General features: G+C 46.3%; 1 protein-coding gene across 1 annotated transcript in view; it reads left to right on the forward strand.

Annotated features, from left to right (window-relative positions):
* The window catches only part of dph1 (diphthamide biosynthesis 1), a gene marked incomplete at its 5' end in the record, with an annotated part of 83,281 nt that overhangs the window by 59,545 nt on the left and 11,189 nt on the right, over positions 1-12,547 (forward strand). Inside the window, 5 exons of the mRNA XM_083637786.1 lie at positions 1,367-1,521; positions 3,003-3,124; positions 6,419-6,487; positions 7,182-7,338; positions 10,885-10,985. Coding sequence (XP_083493912.1) covers positions 1,367-1,521; positions 3,003-3,124; positions 6,419-6,487; positions 7,182-7,338; positions 10,885-10,985 — 604 coding nt within the window. The remainder of the gene's footprint in view (positions 1-1,366; positions 1,522-3,002; positions 3,125-6,418; positions 6,488-7,181; positions 7,339-10,884; positions 10,986-12,547) is intronic.

The following is a 12,547-nucleotide window of genomic DNA, read 5'->3' on the forward strand; positions in this document are numbered from 1 at the left end:
GTAGACCACTCACGTGTCCAGATGTCTTGAGGACTCGGGACACTGGACTGACTGTGACTGAACTTGGGCTGGCAGTGAGCAACAGAAGCCAGCAGCAGCAACGTGCGTCTCAGATCTGGAAGGCACTCGAGAAGGATGATGATGATGATGAAGCGTCTATCCATCTTTCTTCAGCTCTTTCCCTTCCTTCTCTGCTGAGATGCCAGCCCATTCATCACAGCTAATTGACAACCCCCCCCCCCCCCAAACACACACACACACACATGCTCTCACCCCATGTCTTTTTCCAATCCTCTTTTCCATTCCGTATCTTTTTGAATATATTCAGTACATTATTAACCTCCACATCCTCCACAATTGAATTCCAGTGTGTTTTCCATCTTACTTTCATAGGGATTCTTCATTCCTCACTCCGTTTTCCATTCCACCTGCCTCTGATCCTTTGTCAAGATGTGTATCTTTCCCAGCCCCCCCCCCCCCCCCCCTATCTTCACCTTCTATATCCCCCCCTTATCACACTTTGCTCCCCTTATCTCATTCCTGCTTTCATCTACGCCATAAAGTGAGCTTCACTTGCTCAAAAACATCCGCACGATAATAGGCCATTTGTTTAATCATATAAAATAAATTGAAATGCTTGTGATCTGCAAATTGAATGTAACACAAGGAACCATAATTATGATGATCAACACCAACGATAATTCCTCTCCCTTACCCCCGGCCGTTCCCTGTCTTTTGTTGGTCCTGCTTTCCTTGGCCTCTCTCTCCTGTAGCTGCCTCTCCCAGCCAGGCCCGGCCGCGTGCTAAATGGCCTGTGAAATTAACAGCATTAATAGTAATCGCATGTGTCCCTCTCCTTCCCTAAATAATTGAGGTCTTTGCATTGGTTCCTGCGTGTGCTGGAGACTCACAGGGAATGAGTTTCAGTTATAGCACAAGGGTGCGTGAGTGTGCTGACTGCATGCAATGTACAGTGTGTACTGTGTGTCTTCCCATATAACTGTATCACTGAACACATGCTGCGAGTTAAAGTGTCAGGATGGAGCTACCATGAATAGTGTGTGTACTGTATATATATATATACATACACTCACAGAGTATATATACAGTGTGTGTACAGTGTATACAGTATATATATAGAAGCTACAACTTCCCTACATTAATTGTTAACTTATTTCTAAATCATCTTGTCTTGCGTATGTACACACACACACACACACACACACACACACATATATAGTGTACAATACTGTATATACTGTATACTGTATATACATAAAACACACACACACACACCCTGCAGGCGTACCTGGCACAACAGAGTGAATAATTCATCTATCTCTCTTATGTCTTTGTCTCCCTGCAGTCCCCATAGACTCCACAGCAGGCATTAAGATGCTGTATGTGTTTGTGGATATCCAGATGGACAATGCACACTTCCTGGACACGGTCAAGTTCAACTTTCCCCCTGGACAATCTCTGGCACTCGTCAGCACTATTCAGTTTGTGGCTGCACTGCAGGTGATGAAGGATTGTGTGTGTGTGTGTGTGTGTGTGTGTGTGCGTGTGTGCGTGTGTGCACAAATCTGTCAGGGGGGAGTGATTCCGTATCGTTACCTGGATGTATTATTTTCACTCATGCGTATTTTCACTTGTACTCAAGTATTTTCACCCACTGCCTCTACCTGAACACACTCACACAACACTGCCTCTACCTGAACACACTCACACAACACTGCCTCTACCTGAACACACTCACACAAACTTCTGTGTTGGTTACAAATATACCTTTTCCTCGGTGGTTGCACTTTCAGGAACGATCTCATGCTCCACGGATAAGTTTGGTTGAAGTGTGGGTTTGAGAAATCCAGCTGCACTTATTTTAGATTTGAAAGGTGCATTGAACTCTCAGTTCAACGTCGTGCTCGCTCAGCTCTGCTCTTTATATAAGCAGCAGCAGCAGCAGCTATGCTGCTAGCATGAAGCTTGTATACAGGCTGCTCTCTCACTTCAGTCTCTGCTCTATAACGTGCTGCTGCTACTTTGATATGCTGTGTGTAGGGCCAACACAAGCCCAGGCTTTCAGTAATGTAAGCAGTTATTTTTACACCATGCTCTGCCCGTGTGTCATATTTGGTGTGGGAGAGTTGTGTGTGCATTCATGTGTGTATATTGTATGTGTATTATGTATGTAGTTATGGGTGTGTGTGTGTGTGTGTGTGTGTGTGTGTGTGTGTGTGTGTGTGTGTGTGTGTGTGTGCATGCGTACGCCTCTTCCTGGCTCATGTAGGCTTGTGCAGGTCACACGATAACGTCTGGGGGAGTTGGAAGTTCACCCCGCACTCCCAATGTTCCGTCAACTTAAAAAAGCGCTCCATTTATCCTTCCACCTCCAGGCTCATTGTTTGCTCTCGCTCTCCTCCTCTCTCATCTCAAATGAAATGTAGGGGTTTGGAAAAGCTGCAGCTGCTCTTGAATCTCAGAGCTCGCCTCTGGAAAACATGTCTTTCTTGTATTGTTGTTGTTGTTGTTGTTGTTGTTGTTGTTGTAGTATTGCTCTTTATCTCTTGTGAAATATAAACACACCATGTGACTGACACTTTTAACCTTGATGCGTTGCACTTCCATGGATGCGTGCGTTGATGCATGGGTGGCTCCAGGGGATTCAAACCCCTGGGAACATTAGCACTGTTCATTCAGGAGCTATTCAGGGCCATGTGTTTACTTGACTGTATTCTTGTGTGACCTCCATCTCTTTGCATCCATGCCCTCTGCAAAGCCCTAATCTTTTCATCTCTCCTCCCTCGTTTTCCTTCTCTATAAATATTCTATCTATCCTGCCTCACCTTTACCCATTATCCTCACCTTTACCCATTATGTTGTGACTCCTCTCTCTCCGTTCCTTCCCTTCCCCTTCCCGGCCTTCTTTTCTCTACCTCCCTTCTCCCTCTCTCGGAGTCTCTTACCCTCTTCCCCTCTCCGTCTCGCCCTCCACACTGCAGGCTGTGAGTGCAGCCCTGAGGCCGGAGTACGAAGTGCTGGTGCCCCAATGTCGACCTCTGTCACCGGGAGAGATTTTGGGCTGCACCTCCCCTCGCCTGGAGCGCCACGTCAACGCCATCCTGTAAGAGAACCTGCTTTCTGCTGTCCTCCACATCACAGTCTCAGGCTCCGGGTTCTGTCCCGTCCCCCCCCCGTCCCCCCCATCCCAACACCCCTGTCTAGTTACCAGAGACACCCCACCAGCCCACACGCCTTCATCCAGCCACTATCCTGCGACAGCCACTATAATTACACTGTTACCTTGCCACTGCCATGGCCACCTATGTGACATGCAGAATATGCAAGGTGACAATCAGGCTCCTATTATATCCAGCCAGAAACAACCACATGCTGATCCAGAATGAGAAGGCTGCCTATAAATACCCTCACGCTGTGCGATGCCTAGACATGTGGGGCCGCTTCCGGGGTTTTCAAACCATCCACGAGCCATCCTCACGCTCAGCAGTTTTCCACACATTGAGGACATGTGCCCCGTTTGAAAAGGCAACCAAATAATGAGACCCACAGTGGGCAAGTTCAGAAGGTAGTGTTTGTACACATTTGTTTCAGCTTTGCGACGGGCTGTATTCAGGCAGAGATTTTAATTTCATACGATTATTTCCTCTAAGCCGATACAAGTAAGTCACTGGATCCAGGAGTTAATGGAGTGACTCCTCCTCAGTGTTTTTACATCAACATAAATGGATGCTCAGCCTGCCTGTACTGCGAGTGGCAGATTACTCTGGCATAGAAACAGGTTCAGCCAACACAAAACACCCCCGCAACCACTTTCTCTCTCTCTGTGTGTGTGTGTGTGTGTGTGTGTGTGTGTGTGTGTGTGTACGTACACATCTCCTGCTGCTCTTAAGTGGAACGACTCCCATCTCGGTGCATGTAGTCAGTTGAAATAACTCCCCAGTTATAATTATGCCTAGGCGGGGCGTCGCCCTGCCTGGCTGGTCCAGGCACAGCCCCACACTCCTTGTGCATGAGATGAGAACCTCCCAGTGTATGAGATTAGAACAGCTACATAAGGACAAGGCGTGGTATATGCATAAGCCAGGGCCTATGGGAGATGAAAGCTATGTGTCTACGTGGAAAGAAGGGCAAGGGTGAGGGTGTGTTTCACCTACTAATCCAATGCGGGTTGTCTTTGATGTGGGAGCTGGGGTGGGTAGTGGTGAGATAGGGCGGAGAATTGATTAGCTAGCTTGAGAGAATTTGTGCTCTCTCTCTCTCCGCTCTCTCTGCTCCCTTCCTATTCACCTTATGTTGCCCCGCCCACTTTTTCTCTGACCGAATTGTATTTGTTCTACCGGTTCGGCATTAGCCGGCCGGTTGCGTTGTAAACATTGATAAACTGTAAACTATGAATGAAGTTTGGCAACAATCAGCAGCTACGCTGCGACGAGTGTGGCCAACTTCAGTTACATGCTCATAGCGTTACTGCTGGGAGGAGCCGACGGCTCTACCCTGTCGGCATAACGTTAGTTATAAAAGCACGGCCGACAGTGTTTTCTCACTGCCAGTAGGGGTTGACAGATACTAGCTAGTCCGACCGGTCACAGCCAGTGCTCGTTAAAAATGTCCAAATAGGCGTTAATAAGCTGGTCACATATTTGGAATATATGTTACGTTCTCATCCGAAAAAATATTAAAACTTTATAACAGTTTGGTTGTTTTGCTTGAAAACAGCTTTTTGGCAAGTCTAAAAATGATAAAGGTGGGAGTACTACTGGGTCTAAAATGGAAGAACGATTACAAAATGACGTTATCCAGAAGCGTCCTGATATTGGAAAATGATAAGGTGAATAGGATAAGGCCCTTTCCTTCCAACAATACCCAACTGAATGCAAGAAGACAACTAACTAGAAACGGACATATCACATTTTGTTACTGGGTCCTCCAAAATTGACAGCTGCACTGTAGCTCAGTTGCAAAGTAACAGTTTCCCTCTATCACCTCACCTCCATTTAACTTAATGAAGTATCTAACATCAGGGCCTTGACACAAATGGCTGTCCATTATGTCTGCCAGGAGAGCGCACTGTTAATGCTTTTGAGACATTTAATACAATTTGAATACTGTTCTACAGTAGCAGCAGCTTTGCTTCCACTCTGCATGATTGCAGCTATCCCACTATCTTTAATAGCGCAATAAATTCATTTTGAACAATCCTACCTCATTTAAATTATGGACGACTCAGTCTAGCTTTGAACAGCAAGGACATTCTGTGAATGAGGAGTGGTGTATTAGGTCTCCTGATGCTTTTTATGAAAGGAGCTGGTCTTTCTCATTACTACGCTATAATGAAAAGAAGGATTCTTAAAGGCCGCAAAGTGCATTGAAAGCAGCCATCAGAAACGCTGAGTCTACGTTCTCTATCTGCAGCCTCTGCTCGGGCCCACTAATAGAGCGATATGAAGATGAGGATGTGAGGATGATGGGCTGTTGCATAACACAACAAAGCTTGGCGTTTGCTATTATAGCTAAGGCACTTTTACAAAGAACAATGGCTGGAATAAGAAAGACTGACACTAGAGAGAGAGAGAGAGAGAGAGAGAGAGGAGAGCGCAGCAGCCTCTGAGGCTGAGGAGCAGCAGGTGTATTGTGCGGCACATCATGACTACTGTTCATGGCCGTTCACTGTTTTTTTTGTTATGCACACACAGACAACAGTAAGACGTGTATGATAGACACACACACACACACACACACACACACACACACACACACACACACACACACACACACACCTAGCCTATATGGAAGCCCTCCCACAGCCTGTTCCAGTGGCTGCTCTAAACACTGGCCAATTAGTGGGTTTAATTGTGTGTCCTCTCCCCGGAGGCCTGCTAACACTGTACAGTAATGAGGAACGCAAGCAGACCTGAGCCCCTCACACAGCCAATAGCGGGGTTCCCCTCGGCCAGCCCCTGGGACAGGTGTACATGTTGTGGTATTTGTGTCTGCGCCGGTGTTTCCAGGCACCTACACGCCTCCGTATGCATGTGGTTTGTGAACTCTGACCCCACACGGGCCCCCAGTGCACCCCCCACGTACCCCCTGGGTTAATTGGGATGGCTTGGGTTGTGTGCGAGCAGCACGCTCCAATCGTTGGGGTCATGTTCCTGGACAGCAGAGACGGCTCAACCCACGCCTCAGGTCTTCTACCTGACAACCGTGTTCTTCTGGTCAAGGCCTCAACAGGGGGATGGATGAAAGGGAAGAGAGAGATGGGATTGGTGGCGTGGGTAGGAGGATATTGACCAATCGCTATTTTGTTTACATAGCAGGTACGTTTGCCTGGAGGGACTTGTTTTTATGCTCTGTTTCTTTTCTTCCCCTAACTGAGTTTGCTGTTGTTTTTCTCTAGTTACTTGGGAGATGGAAGATTTCACCTGGAGTCCATCATGATTGCCAACCCAGACATACCTGCCTACAGGTAAACAAAAAGGCATTCTTTGCCATCAAGTATTCTTGCTCTTCTCTATAATTTATGTATTGAAACTGTCTACTAAATGTTTACTGAAGTCTTTTTCAGCTGCTCATTTAACTGTGCTCGACATCATTACTGTGGTGTCGCTCACAGAAGAGGGAGAAAATGTTCAGATGCCTTTTTAATATCTAAATACCGTTTGGATTACTGAGATGCATGTTTGAGCGGAGGAAACGTTGATCATTATCATTATACCCATTGTATCATGGCTGTGGGATGCCAGGCCTATTCAAATTGAAACCCTCGCGATCTTCATCAGTCACCTCAACAATAATGATTGTGGGTGCCGCGATAACATTTTGTCAGGGTGAAGTAGTGTTTTGATGAGGTCTTGTTTGTATGCAAGTGAAATAGTGTTGTTATAGACATGCACTGCCGCACAGATCGCAGGTCTCTCTCATAAACAAGATTCTAATCTCAAGTGAATCCCTCGTACGGAAGAAAAAGAGATTACCGCCGGTGCTCTGAAATACCTAAATAACTACTCCTCCCGTCATACTTGATGGCGTTTCGTAATTGGATTTTCTCATCTTTTCTTTCGTTTACCTGAACAATAGATGCTGCTAATGTGCATAATATGGTGTGTCTGGTTTTGTCTATGCACACATTCCACCGTGTGTGTGTGTGTGTGTGTGTGTAGATATGACCCCTACAGTAAGGTGTTCTCGAGGGAGTACTATGACCACGAGGCCATGCGCGCCTCAAGGCGCCAGGCGATTGACAAGGCTTCTTCGGCTGAGAGATGGGGCCTAATCTTGGGCTCGCTGGGCCGTCAAGGTAGCCCCAAAGTCCTGGAGGTAAGAAGCTGCTCCACTTATGCCATGATTTGTAACATTTTCCTCTCGCCGTGAGTGTTTCTGACAAGCTACTGGCATGGCGGCGTGAAGCACTAATAGGACAAGCAGTCTCCTCTCCACACTCTGAGCTTGTTATTTCACAATTTCAATGTTGCAGCCAAACAAACCCAGCCTGGTCCAGCTGTTGGCCTCAAGCTTCGGTGTATTGAGAGTATGTAGGTCACTCTGTGTGTGTGCGTGCGTGTGTGCGTGTGTGTGTGTGCGCGTGTGTGTGTGCGTGTGTGTGTGCGTGTGCGTGTGCCTGTGTGTGCGTGTCTGTGTGTGTGTGTGCGTGTGTGTGTGTGTCATGGCCTTCATGAGTGCCAGCTAGTATGCGTTAGCATGCACAGGTCTGTCTGAGGGTCCCGATCGATGGACTACAAATCCGTCTCCAGTCAGTCCTCCCCTGCAGCTGCTCCTCCTGCTCCCCTCCTCTGCCCTCTCCCAATTCGTTCCTTTGTTCTTCATCCTGCGTTTGATGCGTTTTCCTCTCATGTGTTGGACTTTGTTTGGGAGACTTTGGCCCAATCCCAATTCTTTTCTTAACCCTCAATCTTAACCCTCAAGCTCAACCCTCAATCTTAGTAGCCCTCAAAACTAAGTGTTAAGGGCTATCTTGCGACTTTAAAATGGGACAGCCCTTAAAGGCAGATACGTCTTCAGACTGTGGGGGGCAGCAGTATGCCAAAGCTCCGTCCAGTCTGTCAATTCAAAAGGAGAGGAAAAAAGCATCCATACAAATATTTCCTATGTAGAAATTACGATAACCATTGTATTAGCTTAGTTTAATGTAATTTTATGGATTTCCGTTTTGGAATCCTAACAACAATTGTTGTTGCTAACTATCGATAGTATAGCCGTGCTGGTCAAGCCATATTATTATTATTATATTATAACATTGTTAACGTTGTTACGAAATGCCATAATTCTCGGTGGTAATGTCGTTGTTGAGTTGTTTTTATCAAGATACAGCCTACGTGTAATGCAACGCACCACAAAACAAGTGGGGCTAGAATGACCGTGCTTTCCTTGACTGCAGTGTTTAACTGCAGTCAAGCCAGCCCTCACGTCGGAAAGCACGGTCATTCTAGCACCCACTCGTTAGCAACAACATTGTTGTTAGGATTCCAAAACGGAAATCCATAAAATGAAATTAAACTAAGCTAATACAATGGTTATCGTAATTTTTACATCGCTATTAACAAGGAAATACTTAACTTTGTCGGGCTACTTTTTTCCTCCGTTCGCCGCCATCTTCCATCTGAATGGATCTAGCTGATGACACGCAAGGGATTCTGGGATCGCACTCACTGCCAAGGGTGGTACTGGAAAATCTTAAAAGTGAGGGCCGTATCACCCTCAAACTCGACCCTTAACTTAACACACTGAGAATCGGGACAGCACTAGCACTTCGCGGGAGTGCGCATTTTTGAGACTGAGGGTTAAGATTGAGGGTTAAGATAGGAATTGGGATTCACCCTTTGTCTTCCTCGGCTCATCCTCTATATTTAATTGGAATGCATGGAGGAAGAGGGAGAAAGAGACATCCACAGAGATCTCTGCATCTGTGACACCTCATCTTTACCTGTAGATGAGCTCGTTTCACAGCCAGCACACCAAAGTGTCGTGTGTCAGTCACCATGTCCAAGCCTGTATTGTTGCAGTGCTTCCGTTCTTGAATATCCAGACTTTGGCAGGGTCCAGAATTAACACCCGCCAAGTGCCAAATGCGGGTACATTTTGGGTTTGGCACATAATAAAAATTGGGTCACCCGCCAGCTGGCCGATAAATAATTTGGAATCACAGACTTAAGACCGGCTGAGACTAATGTGACCCTCGCTGTCCACCGTACCTATCGTGATGTCAGCGATTTATCGAGTCAAATCAAAACAGTGCTGAATGAAAACACGCAGGCAACAGCTTACTACTATTTTGTGCTTTCTACACAATGTCTAGAAACATCTGCGTTGTTACGTGTTAGTGGCGACACATTCTCGGTTTTAATTCACCACCACAAAGAAGAAAACACGAAGACAAAGAGAAAGATGAAGAGAAACGTAATGGAAGTCGGCGTTTTTGCGAGAGGGGGCGTCTGGACGAAGCAGGAGCGCCGAGATCCTGGCTGAAATACGATGATCAAACCCAGAGTATGACCTGCCGTGTTTGCCGCAAGCAATAGACCCTTTTCAAGGCGGCCATTTTGTGTCGAAAAGGCAGGGTAAGCAGAGGTGCAACACTAATGAGGGTTTCCAACTTCCATGATTGGAATTTGAAAACCCTCATTAGTGTGTTGCTTGCACCTGTGTTTACCCTGCCTTTTCAACACAAAATGGCCCCCGTGAAAAGGGTCTATTCATTTGTCCTCAGCACAACAACAATGAAACATCAAGGATCACCAAAAATCTAGGTGCCACCAACCAAAATGGCCTCGCTCAGGCCAACGTTACATGCTGCTTCCCTGTGCCCTTAACTGCTGTGAAGGCTCTGAGCACAATTACAGAACAAACAAATGAAACGTGTTTTGCACAGTTTTATGTCAAAATAATATTTTGGACAGTAAATCAGGATACATGCCATCGGCAAATGAGCCAAAAAGTTAACTTTGGACCCTGGACTTTGGAGATGAAGTCAGCATTGCTGTTAAGATGTCAACCAGAGAAAGAAAGAGAAGAAAGTGTGATTCGATTTTCCAGTGGCAGTAGAGGAAGGAAAAAGCTGGGATTTGAATACAGAGTCCCAGCAGCTCTCCCATGGCGATCTGTTGAGATTAGGAAGTGGAGTGTGTTAGATAACCTCTCAAGTAGCAGGACAGTCCTATCTCTGATAAGAGCACAGGCGTAGAAATGTCTCCTGATACTCCTAAGGGCAGTGGATATCAGCAAGGCTCTTTTATCTCAGCAAAGGGACCTTTAGTGGATCTTTTCACTGTTGCCAGGAAGGTAGCGAGATTTTGAAGTTGAGGTCCAGAGGGTGGACACACGTGATCATGTCCACACCTTTTACCTGCACCCCTTAACACACTCTTGGGCTGCCTCTTGCATCCCTGAGTAACACCTCAGGCCAAGTACCGAGGCCCACATCTTCAAAGGCACAGCTAGCATGGGAGTGGAGATCCTTGGAATTGGCTCACCAGCAGGATCTATTGATCGTATCGGACGGTGGGCTGTCCATGTCCACAGCCATGTTGGATGAGGTTCCCCTCGAGGAGAGCCGGAGGAATTGGTCATCCCAATGAGTGTGTGAACAGCAGTAGAACACAGACTTCTGAAGAACCCCTGTGTGTGTGTGTGTGTGTGTGTGTAGGTGTGTGTGTGTGTGTGTGTGTGTGTGTGTGTGTGTGTGTAAGCCATGAGCTCTGTGATTTGTAATTCATCTTTGGATTGTGTGCAGTCTCAGCTTTCACTCCTCGGGACAGAATTGTGTTGGATCTCTGGATGAGCGTCCTGGCTGTTGGTCTCTTTTCTCTACCGTCCTTCACCGGCTCACTAGTCGTTTTCTCCTTCCAGCACCTGGAGACCAAGCTGGAGGCACTAGGCCGGTCCTTCACTCGAGTGCTTCTGTCTGAGATTTTCCCAAGCAAGCTGGATCTGATGCCAGATGTGGACGCGTAAGTACAAAGACACTCCTACGCACCCAAACCACACCCCATTTGGTATTCCTTTAATCATACCTGCCTGACTGGTTCAAATACAATCCACAATCCACATTCAGCAGAGAAACCCTTGGTAACTTATTTTTCTCACTGCAGACTTACTTGACCTGCTGGTTTTTCTGGGTGGGCTTTCTGTGTCCACTTGCGATCACCTCAATTAGAGAATTGGAATTCCTGCAGTGTGACTGACGAGCATTACTTCACAAGCATTAAAACTGACATTGCACTTTCGCATTGCATTGTTTGTGATACAGTTTTGTTTATTTATCTTCCCCTGCATGAACCTGCGCATAACTTTTATGATCAATAGACAAGTAATGACCCTAAAAGTTGCAATCAAAAACAATTTAAATGTATTCTACGAGTGTCGTTGCACGCATAATTGGAGAGTCAGCAGAATGCATGAATGCACACTTTGTAACAAGGAGCTGACAAACAATAGTCTAAATAGCTTCATAAACATATTTGACATTCATGTCTTGGTGAGAGTCCATAATTTTGCTATCGTAGCAGAAACATATGGTCCAGCCTAATGAACTTAGATGCTTGAGACAATTTCCTTGGCTTTGGCTCACGGGTCATAGAAGAAAGGATTGCTGTGTATGTGAGTAATGTATGGAAGTGCTTACTGCTCACTACTGTTGCAATAAAGTCACAGAATAATACGGAGTGTGAAAATAGATTAGCATTGCCCTTGCTCCACGATGGGGATTGTTTTTAGGCTGTTACATTTTAGGCTCTACTGTACTTTCCATTTATCTTAACGTCAATCCAAAAGATAGGGAGGGCGTCCATACAGGCACAATTGGCTGTGTCTGCAGGTGGGAAGCCAGATTAAGGGTATCTGTCCTGGTCGCTGCATTAGCGCCTCCTCTGGTCGGTCGGGGCGCCTGTTCGGGGGGGAGGGGGGAATAGCGTGATCCTCCCACACCTGCTGGTGAAACTTCTCACTGTCAGGTGAAAAGAAGCAGCCAGCGACAGCGCGCGCGCACAGAAAATGGCTATCTAGTATCTACTGTAGGAGGCCATCTCAGGCTGAATAATGGAGTGGCCATTCAGTCTGAATATCAGGTCAGGGAGGTGATGAAATACACTTTGCCATCCATCCAACTGGCTGCTCATTAAATGATCATTCTGGTTATTTTCAGCATGGGCCTTATTTTCACAGCTTTTGCCATTATAACGGTTTTCAGTACATGATTGTGGTCCACATTTGGTCACTTATGACGCTGTACAGTAGATCTTTATGTAGCTTCAGTTCTCTGGCTGCTCTCCCAATACACACTCCCCTGGAGAAGCAAGCTCCCACCACCACTGGACCCAAAAAGCGAAGCATAAACACAACAATCTATTCTTGCATTATCATGGTAAACGGGGCCTAGGTGGAGCATGACCACAATGATCCTTTAACATCTTTCAAAAGCAAACTCTTTCACTTTCTCAAGTGACATGTCAACTGCTCAGTCTTCAAACTGCAGTTGCTCCGATTTCTCTGGCTTGCAGCCAGATGAAAGGAG

The sequence above is a fragment of the Poromitra crassiceps genome (assembly GCF_964638095.1).
Source record: "Poromitra crassiceps genome assembly, chromosome: 5".
NCBI classification, from domain to species: domain Eukaryota; kingdom Metazoa; phylum Chordata; class Actinopteri; order Beryciformes; family Melamphaidae; genus Poromitra; species Poromitra crassiceps.